This window comes from Pimephales promelas, chromosome 7 (genome assembly GCF_988280905.1).
Source record: "Pimephales promelas chromosome 7, fPimPro1.hap1.1, whole genome shotgun sequence".
Taxonomy (NCBI): Eukaryota; Metazoa; Chordata; class Actinopteri; order Cypriniformes; family Leuciscidae; genus Pimephales; species Pimephales promelas.
The window spans coordinates 8,188,855-8,211,179 of record NC_142775.1 but is presented as its reverse complement, the minus strand read 5'-3'; the positions used below and the strand labels follow the sequence as shown (position 1 = coordinate 8,211,179).

The following is a 22,325-nucleotide window of genomic DNA, read 5'->3' as shown; positions in this document are numbered from 1 at the left end:
GAACGTCTGCAGGCAGGAATACAAAAATGCAGAAGTTCGATTTGTAGTTGAAGCAAAATGAGGCTTTTGAGTCAATTAAGTTAATTAATTAAACAAAATAAAATTAACAAAAACTTTACAACTATATAAGATGTGTAAGTATATGCAACTTAATTATATATATATATATATATATATATATATATTAGGGATGTGCAAAGATTAATTGCCATTAATTGCATCCAAAATAAAAGTTTGTGTTTACATAATATATTTGTATGTGCTGTGTATATAAAAACACAAACATGCATGCATATATTTAAGAAAATGTGTTATCCATATATTATATATATATATATATATATATATATATATATATATATACAGTATTTACGTCCAAATAATTCTTACGTATATATACATGTATGCATATGTATTATTATTTTGTATATGTATACACACATATATTATGTAAACACAAACTTTTATTTTAGATGCGATTAATCGCAATTAATCTTTGCTCTGCCCTAATATATATATGTAAAGCAAATAAGCGATATATACTGTACTACAATATATAATAAATCTCAACTGCTTGATTGCTTGTATTATTACAGTACATCAGTAAGCAATAAGGTATGAGAGGCTGTGCTGTATCGTGAATAAGTAACGGCTGAAGGGCGTTGTTAGGCCTGACGCGAATCGGAGTAACCCCTTTCCACGAGTATCTTGCTTTTATAAAATGGTTACCACACAATAAAAATTTTAAAAGTAAAAAAAAATATGTATTAGTGCAACTTTCATGAAGTAAAATCGCTAAAAGCCTTCCTTCCGCTAGAGAAAAAAAAATAGTCCCTCACCGTGAACAGTGTCCCAATGTGTAATATACATGAAAGCTCAGATAAACACAACATAGGAACCGCAGTGTTGCACAGTGATAAGAACCATTGGGTGAAGCGGCCATAGCTGTGTTTTATCATGAATAAAGCACAGCTATTGGCCAATCAGAATCAAGGATTGGAACTAATCGTTTTATAAACTAGATTATCGACCAGCTGTAAAGCTGGTTCGTGCATTGTGAAAAGCACAATGCAAATTAAAAGTGGACTTTTTTGTGGGACAAGTGAGAAAAAAAAGAGCTGCAAGCAGCAACAGCACACATTCAGCTCAGTACATAGTTATTGATCAGTAAAGCTTTCCACCAGTCACAGAGAGCTGGTTAGTGGCTAAACTAACACGTTACAGAAGTCCTAATGTTTTATAGCTCGCTGCATGCAGAACAGTAACAGGATGAAGCAAAAGCTGAACACTGTGTGTTACCTGTGATAATGTCCTCAATGGCTCCGTCTTTACCCTCATACACATGTCTGCTGTCCTTCACCTGCTTCTTCCTCAGCTCTGCGATCAACTCCTGCTGCTGACGCTTGTTCTTATGAGAGGGAGACTGAACACACACACACACACACACACACACAATAACGACAATTACAATTAATGCTGTCATTAAAGGAGCTGTATGTAAGATTGTGGCCAAAACTGGTACTGCAATCAGTTTCAAAATACTGTAAAGCAGTGTATCCCCTACCCCTCCCCCCTGTCTTGAGGTTGCCAGATAGGCTGCAGGATCCAACATTATTTATCCCTCACGTGTGTATCTGCAACTGTGGTAACTAGAGCAGAGCTGGCAACCCGAATGCTGCAACACTACTGACTTCGTGATTGGTAGATCAGTGGAGGGTGGAGCATCAGACCAAAACACAACATGACAGTTGAGGGCTGCAAATTCACTTTTTAAATGACAATATCCTGGCCGGACTGCTGTTGTCAGTGATATAAGTATTTGAAATGAACATGATTTCTTAATGTCTAGTGACATATCAGGACCGTTTTATGATTATTTGAAATAAATTTCTTACATACAGCTCCTTTAAAGACTGTAATTAATCTGCAAATATTTTGCATGTTTATGGGGACATTCCATGGACATTTTTTATCCTATACAAACTGTATCTGCTATCCCATAACCCTAAACCTACCCGTCACACAAAACCTTCTGCATTTGACATAATTTAGTATGATTTATAAGCTATTTTCCTCATGAGGAAATGAGGACATTCCATAAACTTGTCCCCAAAATAGGTTTTGTCAGATTTAGCTCACTTCTTGGTATAAATTTGTCCCCAAAATATCGGTAAACGCACACACACTCGGGCCAAAATGAACTTTTTGTCAATCATGGATGAACAAGAAAATATGCTGAAATAAAATTTCTTACTGGCCATGACATCATTTAGATTATGATTATGATGGGCCATCACTGATGGATCATGAACCACGTTTGCGTTTCGGTTCCTAATAAAGTTTCTTGTAAAGTGTTTTATTTTATAATTATATACACTAAAAATACCCCCTGGTTAAACCCCACTAAAAGACTATAAACTAATAAAATAAAAATAATAAAAATATTCCAAATGATGTCATCCCTGGATTTAGATTTAGCTTTGATATTTAGTTTATTCTGGGGCCAGTTTTGCCCCCAAACAACAGTTGAAGAGTTCAGATGCAAAAGCCTCTAAATGCCATTTGAAATTTTCTTCTTTAATGATGATTTTTTATCAAACTTGTATATTTAAGTTCAGTAATTTCACTTAAATAACAATTAATAGGTAATTATCATTGCCATTTAAGTGAAATCACTGAACTTAAATATACAAGTTTGATAAAAATCGTCATTAAAGAAGAAAATTTCAAATGGCACTTAGAGGCTTTTGCATCTGAACTCTTCAGTTCCACTTCCCCGACACACACACACACTCGCTCTCTCTATCCCTTTATTCTATTTGTACCTTCTGATCCTCTTGCTCCATCATAGCTTCCTGCTCAATCAGCTTCTCCATCATCATCTGCTCATGTCTTTTCCTCTGTTCATTATCCTCCTCTGCTTGCTGATGAAGGGAAAATACCCATCAGGCATTGGGAAGTCATGTTACATGAGTGATCAATGCAGGTACGGTTTATATACAACTGGAGGACGTGATTGGATGAAGTGAGACAGGTGATTTGTGATTGGTCGTTTTACCCGGTATGCTTTGACAAAGCGCACAAACACTGGGAAAAACACAGACGGTGGTGTTGTTTTGGCATTTTCTCCAAAGAATTTCACCACTTCATCAAAGGCATCCTGAGAGATTGAGATATGAAAAGACATAAGAGAGATAACCAACAACAAGAGAATCACATGTAGGCTAGTTACTGAGTCTTCAAATGTTACATTTTTAATACCATTGTTGACGAAGATACGTATAATCCCAACCCAAAGGATCAGATACACATTATATTATTTTGTTATTTCCCCTTAATATGAATCGAGCAGTTTAATGAAAGTCTTCGGAGGAGACACGATTGCATAATATGATCAACAGGTTTATTTAATTGAGGCTTTTATTCATATCTAAACATTTATCAACGGCCATAGAGCAGCCTAAATAAACGAACCCTTGATTAGTTTAAAATGAGACATGTTGCAAACTCACACTCTAAAAAATGCTGGGTTGTTTTAACCCAATTGTGGGTCAAATATGGATAAACCCAGCCATGGGTTACACTTTTAACCCTCAGGTGCTCTTCGGTCATTTCTGACCGAAAAAATTTATGTTTTCAAAAGTTAAAAATCACAGCTTCATCGGAATGTTACGAAACTTGGTGACTTTTATTCCATTGGGTATGTGAACACACAAAAAAATTGAGGTCATGATCCGAGCATGCTAAGTGGTTGTAAAAAAAATAGTCACACTTGTACTCTTCGGTCAAAAATGACCGACCATAGGAAATGAATGGGAAATTGACAAACACAAAAACTTTGAGAATTTTTGTGTGTACAATCTACAAATCGCCCACGATGCAGAAAAAAAGTGAGTCACACTTTTGCTCTTCTGTCAAAAATGGCAACCCATAGGAAATGAATGGGAAATTGATACAAAAAAAAAATTCTCTGAATTTTTGTATGTACAATCTACAAATCGGCCACAATTCTAAAAAAAAAAATTACACCGCAAGAAAGGGGTGACACTCTACAACATCTAGAGTGCAAAATAGACACACCCACCAACACACACACACACATACAAACACACTTTTATACACATACACACCAATAAATTTTGATTACAAAAAGTATGTTTTGAATTTTTAAAAATCACAGCTTCATCGCGATGTTACGAAACTTGGAGACTTTTATGGCATTATTGTATGTGAACACACAAAAAAATTGAGGTCATGATCTGAGCATGCTAAGTGGTCTTAAAAAAAAAAAGTCACACTTGTGGTCTTTGGTCAAAAATGACCCCATAGGAAATGAATGGGAAATTGTAAAAAAAAAAAAAAAGAAAAAAAAATTGTGAATATTTGTTTTTTGTCATTTTTTTTATAAGAAATAGTTTTTGAGATTGTTTCAACTATATATACAAATCCACCAACAACAACAACAAAAAAAATGTGTTCATAAACAGCTGGGGAATTCACATGCCTCTCAATAGAGAGCTGTACATGCCATCAAGTGGTTACACCATGATTCTACGCCTTTTCTCTATACTGTAACCAGATGGTGCTAATTTTCTTCAAAAAAATATTTTTATTCTGAAGGCCTAGACTCTATATTAAACTAAAATACTGCATTAATATTTTTTTGAAGAAAATAATATATATATAGAAAATAATATATATTTTTCTATGGCAAAAATAAACCATAAATATTGCATAAATATTAATAAATTCATTTAAATGGTCTCAAAATACTAAATTAAAAAGAATAAATATTATAGAACAAAAATAAATTGCATTGGTTTTACTGGGATGGAGAAAGTTTCATTTTTAGGTGTCCGGTCACTTTTGACCGGGAAGATAACAAGTGTGACTTCGAAACGAAGAGCACCTGAGGGTTAAATTACATTTTTAACCCAATGTTTGAGTTTGTCTATATTTGACCCAAAATTGGGTTAAAAACAACCCAACCCAGCATTTTTTAGAGCGCAGTTTCAATAAATGCTCTATTTGGACAGGGGAGGACAGTTATAGTGGGATTTCTTCATACAACAAAAGTTTTAATGTCAAAAGAAACAGAAAACGTGATTCCATCCTCAGTCTGACAGGTTTAATGAGTGTTTTGGGTCATGTATGTGCAGTGTCAGCGGCACCTGAGCGATCTTGGCATCATCCTGAAGTTTTTTGAGTTTATTCTCATTCTGCTGTATGAAGTCTTTGAGCATTGTGTTGTGGCCGTGCATGCTGTACTCTCTCCTGGTCAGATCCATCCCTCTCTGCATCTCCTTCACGTCTAACAAGACATTCTCTAGAGACACTGAGGAACACAGAGTTCATTTCCCTCAGATCATTTTGGACATGTTGTCAAAACTTGATGTGCGAGCAAATACGATCTGCCCTGCTTATTGTAAACATAATCAAATATGACACGTTTCATACCTGCGGCAGCTTTCTCCACATAGTTCAGGTCATTATAGAAGAGCGACACCTGCTGGTATTTTTCCTTCACTACATTTGCTATATAGTGCAGAAGAGTGACCTTGCGATCTGTTGATTTAGTGTCTAATAACTGGGAAAAGAAAAGTCCACTTAAACCCTCAAGTGTATGATTTAAATCACAGATGAAAAAATACTTTAATGCATTTTTTATACTTATATTTTCATATACTTGCACTTTGTTATCATAAACAATGTTAGTCTAACATAATAATAGATGAAGGTCCACATCTGTCACATTGGTTTTAATGTCATTTCAAAATAGGCATGCTTAAATAACAATTACGATTGTAATAAAAAGGTGCTTTGTTGTCCATTCATAAATCATATGGATTTAACATACACTCACCTAAAGGTTTACTAGGAACACCATACTAATACTGTGTTTGACCCTCTTTCGCCTTCAGAACTGCCTTAATTCTACGTGGCATTGATTCAACAAGGCGCTGAAAGCATTCTTTAGAAATGTCCCATATTGATAGGACAGCATCTTGCAGTTGTTGGAGATTTGTGGGATGCACATTCAGGGCACAAAGCTCAAAGATGCTCTATTGGGTTGAGATCTGGTGACTGTGGGGGCCATTTTAGTACAGTGAACTCATTGTCATGTTCAAGAAACCAATTTAAAATGATTCAAGCTTTGTGACATGGTGCATTATCCTGCTGGAAGTAGCCATCAGAGGATGGGGACATGGTGGCCATAAAGGGATGGACATGGTCAGAAACAATGCTCAGGTAGGCCATGGCATTTAAACAATGGCTAATGGGCACTAAGGGGCCTAAAGTGTGCCAAGAAAACATCCCCCACACCATTACACCAACACCACCAGCCTGCACAGTGGTAACAAGGCATGAAATCGATGTTCTCATTTTCACCCACAGGACTGCCACATTCTGGATGTTTTTCCCTTTTCACACCATTCTTTGTAAACCCTAGAAATGGTTGTGCGTGAAAATCCCAGTAACTGAGAAGATTGTGAAATACTCAGACTGGCCCGTCTGGCACCAACATCCAAATTCAGACATTCAGTTTGGAGTTCAGGAGATTGTCTTGACCAGGACCACAACCCTAAATGCATTGAAGCAACTGCCAGGTTGCTAGATAATTGCATTAATGAGAAATTGAACAGGTGTTCCGAATAATCATTTAGGTGAGTGTATAACAGTCAACATCTGAGTAAAAAAAAAAAAAAAAACAGTGAGCATGTAAATGTACCAGGTCTAAGCTCTGCAGTTTGAAGCCATATACCGCTCCTCTTTTACTGCTGTTCATGTAGTTTCCCAGAGCCAGGATGATCTGAGAGAGAAATACACGCTCAATAAAGACACTGACTCTGGAAGAAAATGAATCAAGACAGAAGTGAATCTCTTACTTCCAGAATCTTCTTGAGTTTTTGAGAGGACTTAATAGAGACAGAAGCTGCAATAACGGCATGAAGTTGCTGTTGAGACAAAAGCACAAGACAAAAAGGGCCCAAAATTATATTCATGCTCATTAAAACTAGCTAATTTTCATGCAAGAATAAAAAATAAAAATAAAAAAGTTAGGTTTTTTGCCGTGTAACGCATTACTAGTAATGTGAGTTACGTAATCAGATCACTTTTTCACATTAGTCACATATTATTTTTAAATTTACAACAAACTATCTGAATTACTTTTTCAAATAAGACACAAGTTACTTTGTTTTCACATTTATTGACTGACAGACTATTGAGAATAAAACAGGAGTAATGCTACACATGCTGAAAACTTTCTACTTCCCACTTTAGGGCATTGATGTCCAATATTTAAACTAGGAATCTAGTATTTCGGATAATTCCGATAGCATGTGAAGGCATCATTAGTGCAGAGGCGTTGTGTGCTCTGTGTGATCATAATGGTCATTTTAGTTCTAAATGTGAGCATGCATCATCTCAACAGATTTAGATTCGCCCTCAAAATGAATATAAACAGTCAAATTGCTCATGTTTTCATATGTTAAATAACACACATATACTTTATGTATTTAATCTCACTTTATTAACCGTCTTTGCTGCTGACTTTTGATGCAATTCCAATTCAACCATACTAATAAGCAAAAATGACTATAGCTCAACATCACATTTGTGTTTAATATTTCGTTTTTTATTGCTAAAGTAAGAGTTTTGAATTTTCATCTCCTGCATCCTATTCTTCAGCACAGCTAAAAGGTTTGTTCGAGTGGCGCCCTCTAATGGACAGGAGGTTCTTTTCGTGTAACATTTGCCAAAAATAACTTGTTGTTGTAAAAAACAAACAAGCCCAGTCCAGGTGAGAAAAAGTAACGCAAAAGTAACGTAACTAAAAGTAACCTAAAAAGTTACTAAAACAATTAGTTGATTTTTTAGGGAGTAACATAATATTGTAACGTAATACTTTAAAAAAAAATAACTTTTCCCAACACTGGTTAACAACATTAGTTAGCATAAACTAACAATAAAAATGTTCATGTGCTCCTCTTACCTCTAAATATAATCGAATGGACCTGAGGTAGAATTAACCAACAATGAATTTGTATAAACTAATGTTACCAAATACGGAGGCGTATTGCATTCACTTGAAGAAAAAAAATCTACTCCCTTTTTTCTGAATCAATGAGTTAATTTTTCATGAGAAAAAAAGTTTTTGCTCTGTTTTTTCTGAATTAACTCGTTAATTCAGAAAAACAGAGCAAAAAAAAAAAATTCCATGAAAAATTAACTCATTAATTCAGAAAAACAGAGAAAAACTTTTTTTCTCATGAAAAATTAACTAATTAATTCAGAAAAACAGAGCAAAAAAATTTCTCATGAAAAATTAACTCGTTAATTCAGAAAAACAGAGCAAAAAAATTTTTTTCTAATGAAAAATTAACTCATTAATTCAGAAAAACAGAGAAAAAAAAATTTTTCTCATGAAAAATTAACTCGTTAATTCAGAAAAACAGAGTAGATTTTTTTTTCTTCAAGTGAATGCAATACGCCTCCGTAAACAAAGAAGAATAAATACTGTAACAAATGTATACCTCATTGTTATGCAGTAACTATGCAATGCATTACCTAACATTATCTGGTGGGACCTTACTGTTAAGCGTTTCCAAAAACTGTGAAACATCTAAAGTGGTGTCATATGTCGCAAGTATTTATTTTTTTAAACGTTTTTAGATTTTATTCACTGCAGTGTTGACAGCAAAGTAAAATATCTATGAAATAAAACAGCTCACATAATATTCTAAGTTATTTTACCTTAAAAACTTTATTTTGCACTCTATTCATGGAAAGCATCATGCAAAAATAAGGCATAGGAAAGAATTCAAGGGACCACGAGAGGGAAAGAAAAGGGGATCTGACATTTTGGGTTTGTGTGATCCACATGCGAGTCCAGATTAGTCATCTACTGTACATTTGCTTGGGTGATTTGAAACGAATAATGGAAAAATCCTTCATAATTCTTGACCAAAAGTGTTGTCAGTGTGGTAAAGCAGCTCTGGGGTTGTGTTATTTACCGGAGTGAGCATCTGAACGCTCTCGGTGAAGTTCCCCAGGAATGCCATGATGGTCATCTTCTGCATGAGACGCTCGATCTTGCTGAACTGGATCATGAAGCGATCCTCGTCTGTCAGGTTCTCCAGAGGTTTGCGTTCCTTCTCGTACTGACGCAGAACTTTCAGCTCCCCTTCCGTTGGAATGAACCTCAACAAACACTCCACGAAATCCACCGGCAATGTCCGCAGGTCAAACCTTACACACACACATCAAAGCATTAACCTCACCAGAAACTGCTGTTTGGAGTCCACCATACAATTATATAGTGATGAAAAATTTGCGAATCGAAGCTGCCCCTCTGCTTTATAAGTTAATAAGTCATTTATTTTCTTTCAACATATTAAATATGTCATTTTTTTTGTAGTGTTTGGTATTCTTTCTCTAATTGTCTAATTTTATTAATTGTTCCGAAAGCCTCTCTCTTTTTAATCTGGATGAAATCGCAATAATGTTTCCTCTCAGAACACATTTGGCTCCCTCCCATAATACTGATGGACTTACAGTCTCATTGTCATAAAATTGAATATACTCTAATATAGCATAATATAATATATAATCTAATATAACTCCTAATTTGTTGTTGAATCACTTCGTTATTTAGAATAGATACATTTGCTCTCCAGTACTTAAAATTATTATTTGGACTTTAACGTCAAAGAGACTGGAGCGTGATCTGAGATGGTAATTGCTTCAATATTACACATAGTGATGAAGAATGAAGGGCTCTAATAAAGAGATGCTGGTGATCCCGTGTAGTGTACGTCGGCTGTGAATTACATTTGGATGGCTCTGCAGATCTCCTCTGATGTCTTGCCCACTTTTTTGAGGGTGATGGCCAGGTTTTTAGCCCTGTTGGAGTCCAGCAGTAAGATTTTGTTTGGTCCTTTCTGAGAGGTCTTCTGTTTGCTGGAGGTGAGGTCTATGGCTGGACCCTGTGCTTTCGTCTTAAACATCTCCTCAAACTCATCCACATTCAGATCCTGAACAGAAGAAACACAGTCACCATTGATAATTACATCCTGAGCTGTATATCTGATACCAGCCAGACTGAAATCCTAATGCAAATCAACATACTGTACGACAACAATTCAGTATATTGAGTATTAAGTGTGTGTATTAAAACATCTGTGCTGATTCATTTTATGTAATGCACTTGAATCCTCTATTGTCAAAAGTGTGGGGTTTAATGTTTTTGAAAGAAGTCTCTTATTCGTTTGATTATCAATTCAGTAAAAACAGGAATATTGTAAAGAAAAGGTATATTTAAAAAAAAGTTTTTTATTTGCATTTATTGTGACTGACACAAAGCTGAATTTTCACAAGAAAATTCTAATTTTCTAATAATACACCTTACTGAGCCCCAACTTTTGAATGGTAGAGTATAAAAATGCATTATAAAGATATATTTTATACATCAGAGTATGCATGGTAATGCTTAATTTGCATGATTGTAACCTCAGCTGCTATACATTATAAGAATAACCAATTTTTTTATAATAAGAACATTATTCATTGGATGTTGATCATGATAATGCATTATACTCTAATTATGCATGAATATTGCACTATAATGCCTTCAGAATGCATAATATACGTACATTACAGAAATTATTATCCTCCAGATTATGATGTTACATTAATATTTATATTAATAATAATAATATTGAATTATATTGCAGTATAAGAAGTGTCTTTTGTTTTGAATAGATTTTATTGTGTAAAAACAGATGAAATTTAGCTGATGCATTTGTGCTTTTGTATGTACTATAACAAAACAAATGGTTTTTAAATGTTTTTGCCCAGTTTCAAAACTTTTTTTTTCAAACTTTTCATAACTGTGTCCGTCTCACCTCAAGTATTCTCTCGTCATCGATCTCGTTGAACACAGTGCCGTTGATCTGATTGGGTTTCAGCGCCACCCAATTAAACACCGGCATACGGAACTTAGTCTTGATGGGCTTCTTAATCTTCACAGCTACACAACATAACAGAAAGAACACGTCACACTCATGCAAATCACACAAACACACAACATGCAGTCTGATCTACAGAGGGATGTGGAGCTGGTTTGTGAATGGCAGGCACAGATAGGACGGGTTTATCTGCACATACATGTATGAGGGGTCGTGAGGGGAAATGTGTGAACATGAGACATTTTGTATTGTTGTAAATCACAAATGAGACGTCAATTGTTCTCATGAAGTCACAGGCTTCTCAGATGTTCTCCTGAGAAAAATAGATGTCTCAAACTGCTCAGATTTGTCAAGATATCAAATCTCTCTAAGAGAAAGATCTGACCTATTCAGTTATGTCTATTTTGATTTATCTTAATAAATTCAGACAAACGTGAGGCAATTACATGAAACCTGGCTGAAAACTGCATCTCTGAGCAACAACATTGTCCTGTGTGTTTAGGAAATGAGACATTGACAGATGCTCAGGGCTGTTTTGGGGTTTACACCATGAGGATGTGACTCAAACAGCGTCTTAGTATGACAATGAGTCAAGTGTTGGGTTTCCTTCGTTTATACAGGTTCATACTTCATAACAACTTCCAAAATGATCCAGTTAATGACTGAATCTGGCAGCAAACACAGATTACAACATGCTTGAATATGGCTAAATTTAAGATCCAGCGATATTAATCTCTGATCAAAGGTGGCAAAGAGGGTGAGAATAGAGTGTCCAGTCCAGATGAGCGTTATGAGCAATATGATGGTGTGATATTAGGCCGAGCAGAAAGGAGAAAAAGTCACAGCATGTATAAAACATTCCTGAATTTACGCAACTATCGTCTTATCTGACGATCATTCGCCTGTAACGACACGGCACACTGTTTCAACATGCAAACACAACACAATCAAACACACTACAGCGGACATGGCATTTTTAGTCTTACTGCTTTATGATGCACATTCATTTATTTCTGATAAAAAGGTGATTTAAAGTCTTTGCATAAATACTTAAAGGGATTCCCCACTTTTTTTTTTTTTTGGAAATAGGCTCCAATTTTGGAATCATTGACTTCCACAAGTAGGAAAAAATATATACTATGGAAGTCAATGAGAGCAGAAACTGTCTGGTTACTGATATTCTTCTAAATATCAAAAATCGGCTGAATACATTCGGAAACGGTAAAACCCAACTGTTTAACTCTGGGGGAGTGGTAAAATGAGGGTATTTCCAAAAAATGTGGAGTATCCCTTTAAGAAAAGTTTTTTGTTTTTTTTTCAAAAGTAAATTGCTTGATATGCACTGACTTTTAGGCATTTTTAAGTATGACTTAAGATGAGAAATATATTCAATAGAATTGTGTAAAACAAACTTGAGTGTGTTCCATACTTACGAGTGTTTGTGTCACTGTGCAGTAACATGATGAAGTCCTCAAGGGGGTGATAGAATCACAAAATGTTTTTTGTAGGCCTACCTCTACACAGGGTGTTATCAATGAAGTACTACATAGGTATAAATGACAATTAAACTAACTAGCTAGATCAGCAAGATTTTCTTCAGACTGTTGTTCCACCATATCAATAGAAAAATATTACGAAAATAATATTACAAAGTGACATTGCAATATTTTGTTTTTTAGCAGATACCTTGAGTAACTTAATTTGAAAATAATTAATCATTATAGATTTTTAGAAAGCATCTATATAGGAAATAAAAATACTGAAAACAAATAATAAAATAAACTCTTTAAGTAACCAGTTATAATAGTTATTAAATTAATAGTTATAAAAAATAATCTTTTCACTTGAATTATTGCACTTGCCACATTCCTACTGTTTTGACCCGTTCAATATAACTAAAGCAATAATAATGATGATTTTTATTGTGATTATTTGATACAAATATTAAACCAAATAAGAAAAAATAATAATAAAACCACTGTACTGTAAAATATTATTTTAAAATAATATTTAATAAAACAATATTAATAAGTGTATAGTACAACTATAAATTTAGAGTATAAATATATAATACTAATATTCTTTCATTCTCAAATATTAAACCATTAAGCTTTTATTTTGGCGGAAAATCACTGGGATCCATTTTCCTTTTTATAGGTTTATAATCATATCTCTTTCCAAATCGGGTCAAATGTGAGGCACTGACACACATTGTGTTGTCAAATGCATGTTATAAGTGACCGGAACTCACAACAAATTCAGAGATTGAGTTTGTGTGGAGCATTACTGTGAACAGATGGATCATGAGCTTAGCACATGTAGATGACCACTTGACCACTCTGAAACATGCAGTGCATATAGTTATTTAAGGATGAAATATATGAAATCGCAGCCTTCGTGATGTAATAATTGCACTAATCATGTCACGATTTTGACTATATTTTGATATATCATATCATGCAGCCACAGAGTACCGACAAAACCATGGAAGAACACTTGAAGAGTTCAGATGCAAAAGCCTCTAAATGCCATTTGAAATTTTCTTCTTTAATGATGATTTTGTATATTTAAGTTCAGTAATTTCACTTAAAAAACAATTAATAGGTATTATCATTGCCATTTAAGTGAAATCACTGAACTTAAATATACAAGTTTGATAAAAAATGATCATTCTAGAAGAAAATTTCAAATGGCACTTAAAGGCTTTTGCATCACTTACTCTGTGGTGGTAATGCTGAGAATGCAATACATATTTGTGTTGTGTTCCGAATGAAATTGTGCTTTGACTGCTAGAAGCATCTGCGTTTAGATTTACAATTCTCAATGGCAAATAGATCTGTAAATCTGGTGTTGATGTGAATTGTACTGTTGTTTTCCATGAGGTTGCGGTTCATGGCCTGAGCTCTGGAAACAGATTTTGTCTGCTTGTGGAGTGTAGAAATAAGAGCTTACATCTCATGGAACGTGTGCTCTCATGGGCTGGCATTAGAGTCCTGTTATTTGCTGAACTCTGTAAGCGAGGTCTAAAGAATGTTCCTCTCTGGGTTTTAAACGCTAAGGAAAAGTTCTGCAACGCAGTGTCCAATTTCATGCCCAGTTTCAAGAGGAACAACAGGCAATATAGCTTCAGAGTCGATGTCAGATCGAGATTATAGAGGATCCGAGTGTGTTGACTTAGAGACTAAAATACCATGACCACACACACACACACACACACGACTAAGCACACACAGACACGACAGCAAACCTACAGTACAGTTTGATGGGTCCCTCTATGGCGGCACAGCAGAAATAAGCAGAGAGAAAGAGCTGATTAAGAGCAGACAAAACACAACCTCTGATTCCAAAGATCTGTTTGCGTTATTTTCCTATAGCCTGCATTTCCACAGAAATTCCCAAAGAACCGCATTGTTTTATAAGGGAAGATAAAGATCAAGACAGAGGTCCCAGACCAACAAATCATGGATTAAGGCATTTTTTAGTAGCCTAATAATAATTTTAAAAAGACAAGTGAAGTAATCCGTTGTCAATAAGGTTTCTTACTATGTCAAATATGGAAGAATGCTGAAAATGTAGCCTTGCCATTACAGAAACAATTCACATTTTAACCCCTTAACTGTTACTGTCCCGGTACCGGGACACCTAACTTTACTTCACTATATTTCTATTAAATCCTAATCTAATTATGACAAATTATATATCGTTGGAAAGGTCTAAGACTTCTAAATAGATATTCTACCCCTGTTTTGTGTTAAAAATTATGTCGGAAGAGTAATTGATGAATTTATGACAAGAGTGCACCTCAAAAAAATCTGCATCATAACAGGAGTTTTGACCTTTGTCACAAAAAGTCGATGCACCCACTTTCAATCATTGAAACTTCTGTTTTTATGCTAAAAGTTCATAATAAAACATATAATCTAGTATTTTTAAATAAGTGTTTTCTTTAAAAAAAGACCACACTTGGGTATATATTCCAAAGCATTCTTAAATTCCAACCATTTAAGTTTGAATAGTGCATTTTAACCCCCATTCTCAAAAAAGGGGGGGGGGGGGGGGGTGACAGCTAAGGGGTTAAAACATATTTAAATAGAAAAGAGTTATTTAAAATTAAAATAATATTTCACTACATTACTGTTTTTACTGTATTTTTGATCAAATAAATGCAGGCTTTGATAAACATAAAATACTTTGAACAGTCTTTCCAACCATAAACTTGAGCATTTTGAAACATCAAGGAATCATATAGCATTTTATGACCACATTTCCAATGTTGTGAACTCACATTATAATAATGCATTCTTACTCAAATTCTCAATAAATGACATGGTGAAAAATACTAGCAGACTAACAGAAGTGATTCACTTGAGCGTGTTCAGACATTAAACCTGTTACAGGAAACTAAATAAACAGCTTGATCTGTGGTGATTGTTATCGTTCGTCTCAGAGAGGAGACAGGGTGACAGAAACCCAAAGCCATTCTGAACTGACGCGTGAACTTTAAACACACACTAATGCTATCTTCCACATTCTTAAGCGGCGTGGGGCGTATCTGGGTCTAAATCACTGGGGTTTTTTGTTCATGTGATGTCTCTGCAATACTGTGTCATACTTTGAGCATGTACATGATTGTTATGGTTTTGTATTTAGTGTCGAGCAGGTTCTGTTACCTGCCAGTCCTGAGTTCATGATAACGGTTGGTGATCCACAGCCTGGAAGTGGAGGGGCCATGGGAGGGGGTGGAGGAGGCATAGGGGCAGATATATCCACACCAGGACCTGGAAGAGGAGGAGGAGGAGGAGGAGGAGGAGGGGGTGCTGGTGCTGGAGCAGCAGAGAGACCGTTTGGTACTTGAAAAGATAAGAGGAAGAGGGCGAAAATATGTTCAATTTTCTGGTCATACTTCAGATTCGGGTCTATTTCACACTGTTTACTATGATTTCTGTCTTAGTAGACTCCTAATCACTGCTTATTAATAATATTAAGGTAGTTTAACGTCATCCAGTGTCATGGCATCTCACCCCCATGTCATCCAAGATGTCCATGTCATTCTCTCTTCAGTCGAAAAGAAAATTTAGGTTTTTGATGAAAACATTCCAGGATTTTTCTCCATATAATGGACTTCAGTGGGAACCAAACGGTTCAAGGTGCAAAAGACAGTTTCAGTACAAACTGCAAACTGTTCAAAGGGCTTTAAACGATTCCAGACGATGAATAATGGTTTTATCAAGCGAAACGATCGCTCATTTAAAAACAAAAAAAAACAAAACAAAGTTTAAGTTTTATAAGCTCAAATGGTCTCTGTTCTGTGATGTGCGTTTGTGACTCTCCTGTTCGAACTCATTTATCAAAATGAACAAATCTTTTTTCGTGTCATTTGGTTCATTCAACAAACGAAATGAATGAGTTGACTCTGCAAAAGATTCGTTCATTCTGATAAACGAGTTTGAACAGGAGAGTCACAAACGCACATCACAGAACAGAGCAAGGCGACCATTTGAGCTTATGAAACTTTGTTTGTTTTTTTAAATGAGCGATCGTTTCGCTTGATAAGACCCTTATTCATTGTCTGGAATCGTTTAAAGCCCTTTGAACAGTTTGCAGTTTGTACTGAAAGTGTCTTTTGCACCTTGAACCGTTTGGTTCCCATTGAAGTCCATTATATGGAGAAAAATCATGGAATATTTTCATCAAAAACCTTGATTTCTTTTCAACTGAAGAAAGAATGACATGGACATCTTGGATGACATGGGGGTGAGTAAATTTATCAGCAAAAGTTTTTTTTAAAAGTGAACTACTCCTTTAAGTTTAGGTATTGAATAGGATTTCTACATTTTAAGGGGTGTATAATATGCCCATGGCATTAAAATGTGCTTTATAAGTACTAATGATCAGCCAATATACTAGTAATATGCATGCTAATAAGCAACTAGTTAATAGTGAGAATTGGACCCATTTGAAACATTTCCCGCTTAAAAATCCAGCATAACCCAGTGTGAATTACTTGTTGGTCCAGCCTTATCTATGCTGGTTAGAGCTGGTTTAGTGCTGGTCTAACCAGTGGACCAGTACAGTCATGCTTTTCTTAGTTAAACTGTGCTGGTGTCGCTGGTTCACCAGCACTCACACTTCCCATGCAAACCAGCAAACCAGAAACCGTTTTCAACTAAAAACAGAAAACTTTTTTTTATGCGTCTTGGGCATTCATTTACACGACAAAGGCGTTATGGGAGTCTGAAAATGCAAACTTTTGAAAACAAAACAGTTATGGTGTGTTCACGCCGAATGCGAATTTAATTATTTGCGCAAGTAGATTGCATACAAAGTCAATGCAAAGACGCGAATAGGGTGTTGCGTTGCCGGGCGTTGAAAATGACGCGAATTGGGCGACGCGTTTTCCGCGAACGTTGAAAAATTTGAAGTCGAGCATAAGATTCAAGTGTCTAACTTAGACGCAATAGACACGTTTTTGATGCTCTATTCGCATTCGGTGTGAACACATTATTATTGTCTTGGTGTTAACAACAAAAAAAAAAAAACGCAAATTTGTGAAAACGGTGACATCATGCTCATGCGTATAATGTGTTCAGTCTATAGGCGCGTAGTTTTTCTTTACAAAGTGACATCGCCAACTACTGGCCTGGCAGCAGAATACAGTGTTTTTAAAAGTTTTTTTGCGGATCTGTGTGAACGGGGATCGTTTTGACAACATTGTCATCTGTATGCGAAAACCTTTACCGTTTTTAGTGCATCATTCCAAACATAGTGGATCTGGCTTCTAAAAAGCATACATTTTCGAACGCATGTCCATTATTTAGAATGAAGGGTGGTCCCTCACCTGTTGCCGGCATAGGAGGAGGGGGTGGTGGAGGTTCAGGCGTGGACACACCATGGGCCGTCCCGTTAGCCACACCTGTGTAACTGACCAGGCCCTCACCGGACAGCCCAACTACACCCTCTGAACCTGGTAGATGCCCGTTCCCCGGTGGAGGGGACGCCAGGATGGCTATGTCCCCATCCCCTTTCTTCTGGATCTTGATGGTTCCCTGTTTCTCCAGCTCGTGGATCTTCTTCTCCAGGTTGCACTGCTTCTGAATGGCCTCGTCCTTCTCCTTCACCATCCGCCGTAGTGTGTGCACCTGAGAGCTGGCATCTTTATACACCTCCTATCACCACAAAGTTTACACAAACATAATGTAGAAAGCATTTTTATACTTTAAAGCAGCCTTTCCCAAACAGGGTTCTCTGACTAGAAAGCTAATTAAGTCATTTAAATTTAACATTAAATACATTATACATTATACTATATATATAGTGTGATTATAAAATCAAGATTGAATTATGTAGTTTGTTGTGCTGTGTGTTTCAGAGTAAAGTATGGTGTTATATAACTTATTACAATATTACATATTCACTTTTTATTCTATTGCACAATTGTAACAGTATTTCTGTCATCCATTTTTAATAACTAGAGTTAAAAAAATATTAAGAACAGTTCAAATTGCAAATACATTTTTTGTCTTGGAGTCTGATGAGACTCTCTCTCTCTCTCTCTCTCTCTCTCTCTCTATATATATATATATATATATATATATATATTCTCTCTCTCTCTCTCTCTCTCTCTCTCTCTCTCTCTATATATATATATATATACAGTATATATATATATATATATAAACATTTTTTTACATAATTAAATATCAGAAAACAATACGTTTTTTTTCCTGTTTTCTTACATATCGTGTGACCATTAACCGATATCAAAGAAACTGTGAACGTGAATGTGTCATTCATATTTGGAAATAATAACTTTAAAATATTTATTTCAAGTACCTGTGAGATGTTGTGTCTAAGGCTGACCCCAAAAAAAGCATATGCTCTAAGGCTGACCAAAAAAAAAAAGCATATGCTATTTATTTTGTCTTGACACTAAAAAAAAAAAAAAAAAAACTTATTTTTGGAATGGAGGATTCAAAATGGGTATGTCACTAATAAAGCTAGATCTGAATATGAATGATCACGTATACAAAGGTGCACTTACAGTGTACTCACAAAAGAAAGTTACGAATATAAGATAACTAAACATGATAAGGTTAGTTAGGCTAATTTGGTAAGGTTAGTTTATTACCCAGTTATTGCACCATAATTATATAGAACATGTATATAGTATGTATATATATATATATATATATATAGCATTTAACTGCATGTACATACTATAGTATATATATATATATATATATATAAATACTGTATATATATGTTTACTATTATTGGAATAACCTTTATTACATTAACTAAATTATTGTAATGGGCAAATTGCAACTCAGAAACTCAAGAGGAAGTGATGTAAAGATTCATCTTTTACCCGAATAGACTCCAGCTCTTTATTTCTGTGCATGAGTTGTTTCTCCAGCTCAACGATTTTCGCCATCGCCTCATTCTCTGTGTCCTGTAACTTCTCTGTCAGCTAAAAAACACACACACACAAACAAGAATCAACAAGATATAAGACTCAAGACATAGAGTTAAGAGAACCGAAGACAGAATCACAAATAAGCCATGGCAGAAAGCCTACAAGAGACTTGAGCATTTGAGTTTTCCAAACTGTTGAGACGTGAGCATTGTGCTTTAAACCTGAACACTAAAATCTCCCGACCTCATGATTTCAGGCAGTGTCGCATATATATTTAACTTCAGATTTACATTCATTATCACGTAAGTATTCTTGACCACTATATTAAGAATACGCACTTCACTATAAAAATCAATGCCACACTAATGAGGAAATGACCTCAGTTCAGGACGTCATCATTTGGCAAGAGGGCAAACGGTCACAAAAGGTCAAAGGGTCCTATCCTGATTCATTATCATTAAAGACTTTCCTTTAAACTCTAATACTGCTTAAACCCCCCGAAAATACAATGATCATGCACACTTGCTAACATGCTCATTCATGTTAAATTCATTGTGTCAGAGATCTTATCCACACATCAAGCTTGCTGTTATTCAAAATGACATAATACAAATTCCACAAGGCTAATGAGAAAATATTGCCAATAAATGACAAACAAGACAACGGTCATATTGTTCTCTGGTGCTGCAGAGTAAAACTGAATGCTTTATGGAAATCACTTAAATTATTGGCTGTTCGGTGAAGAGTGTTGTCCTGTAAAACATTACTAACATGAGACATGTTCTCCTCTAGTTCCTCCACTCTCTCCAGAGCTGCGTTCTTGGTCTCGGCGTCCTCCAACAGAGCCCCGACATCGAACACGTTATCCAGGTACGCTTGAATCTGCACATGCAGTTTGTCACTCTCGGTGTGCTTCAGTTTCTACTCAGAGAGAGAGAGAGAGAACGAGTGAGGGATCGCAGCTCACTCAACCTTTACACTGATACTGAACATTACCCTCAAAAGAAGCATTGTAGCATGTTTACTTACGTCCAGATATTCGTCCAAGCCAAGCTTTGTGAAGTCGTACTGTAAGTGCACTCTAAAATTCATGTCTTCCACAGAATGAACCACGATGTTAATGAACTGCATACAGGCAACCTGCAATATACAACATACAAAAATGAAACCCACAAATATTGACACATTTGAAATAGAAATGCTAAATATATTTATTATTATGGCAAAATTTTGTAAAGCTATGCATGGTGTTATGTTAAAGAGCAATTTAAATAGAACTATATAAAATCTGTATACAAAAGAACATTTATCATTCGCATTTAACCTTCAAATCTTCGTTGATTCAGTATATTGGCTTATTACACGCTTATTACACATATAGACAATCTCAACTGATTGATTGTTTATATCGTCACAAAATGTAAACTATATTATTGCTCAGCTCTTTATATAAAGTTTTAGAGTATGTTCTACAAACCCAATTCCATAAAAGTTGGGACACTGTACAAATTGTGAATAAAAACAGAATGCAATGATGTGGAAGTTTCAAATTTCAATATTATATTTAGAATACAACATAGATGACATATCAAATGTTTAAACTGAGAAAATGCATAATTTTAAGGGAAAAATAAGTTGATTTTAAATTTCATGTCATCAACACATCTCAAAAAAGTTGGGACAAGGCCATTTTTACCACTGTGTGGCATCCCCTCTTCTTTTAATAACAGTCTGCAAACGTCTGGGGACTGAGGAGACAAGTTGCTCAAGTTTAGGAATAGGAATGTTGTCCCATTCTTGTCTAATAAAGGCTTCTAGCTGCTCAACTGTCTTAGGTCTTCTTTGTTGCATCTTCCTCTTTATGATGCGCCAAATGTTTTCTATGGGTGAAAGATCTGGACTGCAGGCTGGCCATTTCAGTACCCGGATCCTTCTTCTACGCAGCCATGATGTTGTAATTGATGCAGTGTGTGGTTTGGCATTGTCTTGTTGGAAAATACAAGGTCTTCCCTGAAAGAGACGATGTCTGGATGGGAGCATATGTTCTAGAACTTGGATATACCTTTCAGCATTGATGGTGCCTTTCCAGATGTGTAAGCTGCCCATGCCACACGCACTCATGCAACCCCATACCATCAGAGATGCAGGCTTCTGAACTGAGCGCTGATAACAACTTGGGTTGTCTTGTCCTCTTTAGTCCGGATGACATGGCGTCACAGTTTTCCAAAAAGAACTTCAAATTTTGATTCGTCTGACCACAGAACAGTTTTCCACTTTGCTAGAGTCCACTTTAAATGAGCCTTGGCCCAGAGAAAACGCCTGCGCTTCTGGTTCCCGTTTAGATATGGCTTCTTTTTTGACCTATAGAGCTTTAGCCGGCAACGGTGAATGGCACGGTGGATTGTGTTCACTGATAATGTTTTCTGGAAGTATTCTTGAGCCCATGTTGTGATTTCCATTACAGTAGCATTCCTGTGTGTGATGCAGTGCCGTCTAAGGGCCCGAAGATCACAGGCATTCAGTATGGTTTTCCGGCCTTGACCCTTACGCACAGAGATTGTTCCAGATTCTCTGAATCTTTGGATGATATTATGCACTGTAGATGATGATAACTTCAAACTCTTTGCAATTTTTCTCTGAGAAACTCCTTTCTGATACTGCTCCACTATTTTTTGCCTCAGCATTGGGGGAATTGGTGATCCTCTGCCCATCTTGACTTCTGAGAGACACTGCCACTCTGAGAGGCTCTTTTTATACCCAATCATGTTGCCAATTGACCTAATAAGTTGCAAATTGGTCCTCCAGCTGTTCCTTATATGTACATTTAACTTTTCTGGCCTCTTATTGCTACCTGTCCCAACTTTTTTGGAATTTGTAGCTCTCATGAAATCCAAAAGGAGCCAATATTTGGCATGGCAATTCAAAATGTCTCACTTTCA

The 22,325-nt window shown here is 35.8% G+C and overlaps 1 protein-coding gene across 4 annotated transcripts in view; it reads right to left on the bottom strand.

Moving 5' to 3' along the window:
• The window catches only part of fmnl2a (formin like 2a), a 146,480-nt gene that overhangs the window by 11,896 nt on the left and 112,259 nt on the right, over nucleotides 1–22,325 (bottom strand). For all 4 annotated transcript variants that reach the window (XM_089133020.1, XM_089133019.1, XM_089133021.1 and 1 more), the window contains exons 11-25: nucleotides 20,416–20,526; nucleotides 20,158–20,307; nucleotides 19,339–19,440; nucleotides 17,809–18,136; nucleotides 15,641–15,820; nucleotides 10,908–11,032; nucleotides 9,835–10,037; nucleotides 9,018–9,252; nucleotides 6,888–6,956; nucleotides 6,731–6,811; nucleotides 5,458–5,587; nucleotides 5,172–5,335; nucleotides 3,059–3,160; nucleotides 2,826–2,924; nucleotides 1,300–1,423 (exon numbers count right to left, since the gene is read on the bottom strand). In XM_089133020.1, the coding sequence (XP_088989146.1) occupies nucleotides 1,300–1,423; nucleotides 2,826–2,924; nucleotides 3,059–3,160; nucleotides 5,172–5,335; nucleotides 5,458–5,587; nucleotides 6,731–6,811; nucleotides 6,888–6,956; nucleotides 9,018–9,252; nucleotides 9,835–10,037; nucleotides 10,908–11,032; nucleotides 15,641–15,820; nucleotides 17,809–18,136; nucleotides 19,339–19,440; nucleotides 20,158–20,307; nucleotides 20,416–20,526 (2,203 nt within the window). The remainder of the gene's footprint in view (nucleotides 1–1,299; nucleotides 1,424–2,825; nucleotides 2,925–3,058; nucleotides 3,161–5,171; nucleotides 5,336–5,457; nucleotides 5,588–6,730; nucleotides 6,812–6,887; nucleotides 6,957–9,017; nucleotides 9,253–9,834; nucleotides 10,038–10,907; nucleotides 11,033–15,640; nucleotides 15,821–17,808; nucleotides 18,137–19,338; nucleotides 19,441–20,157; nucleotides 20,308–20,415; nucleotides 20,527–22,325) is intronic.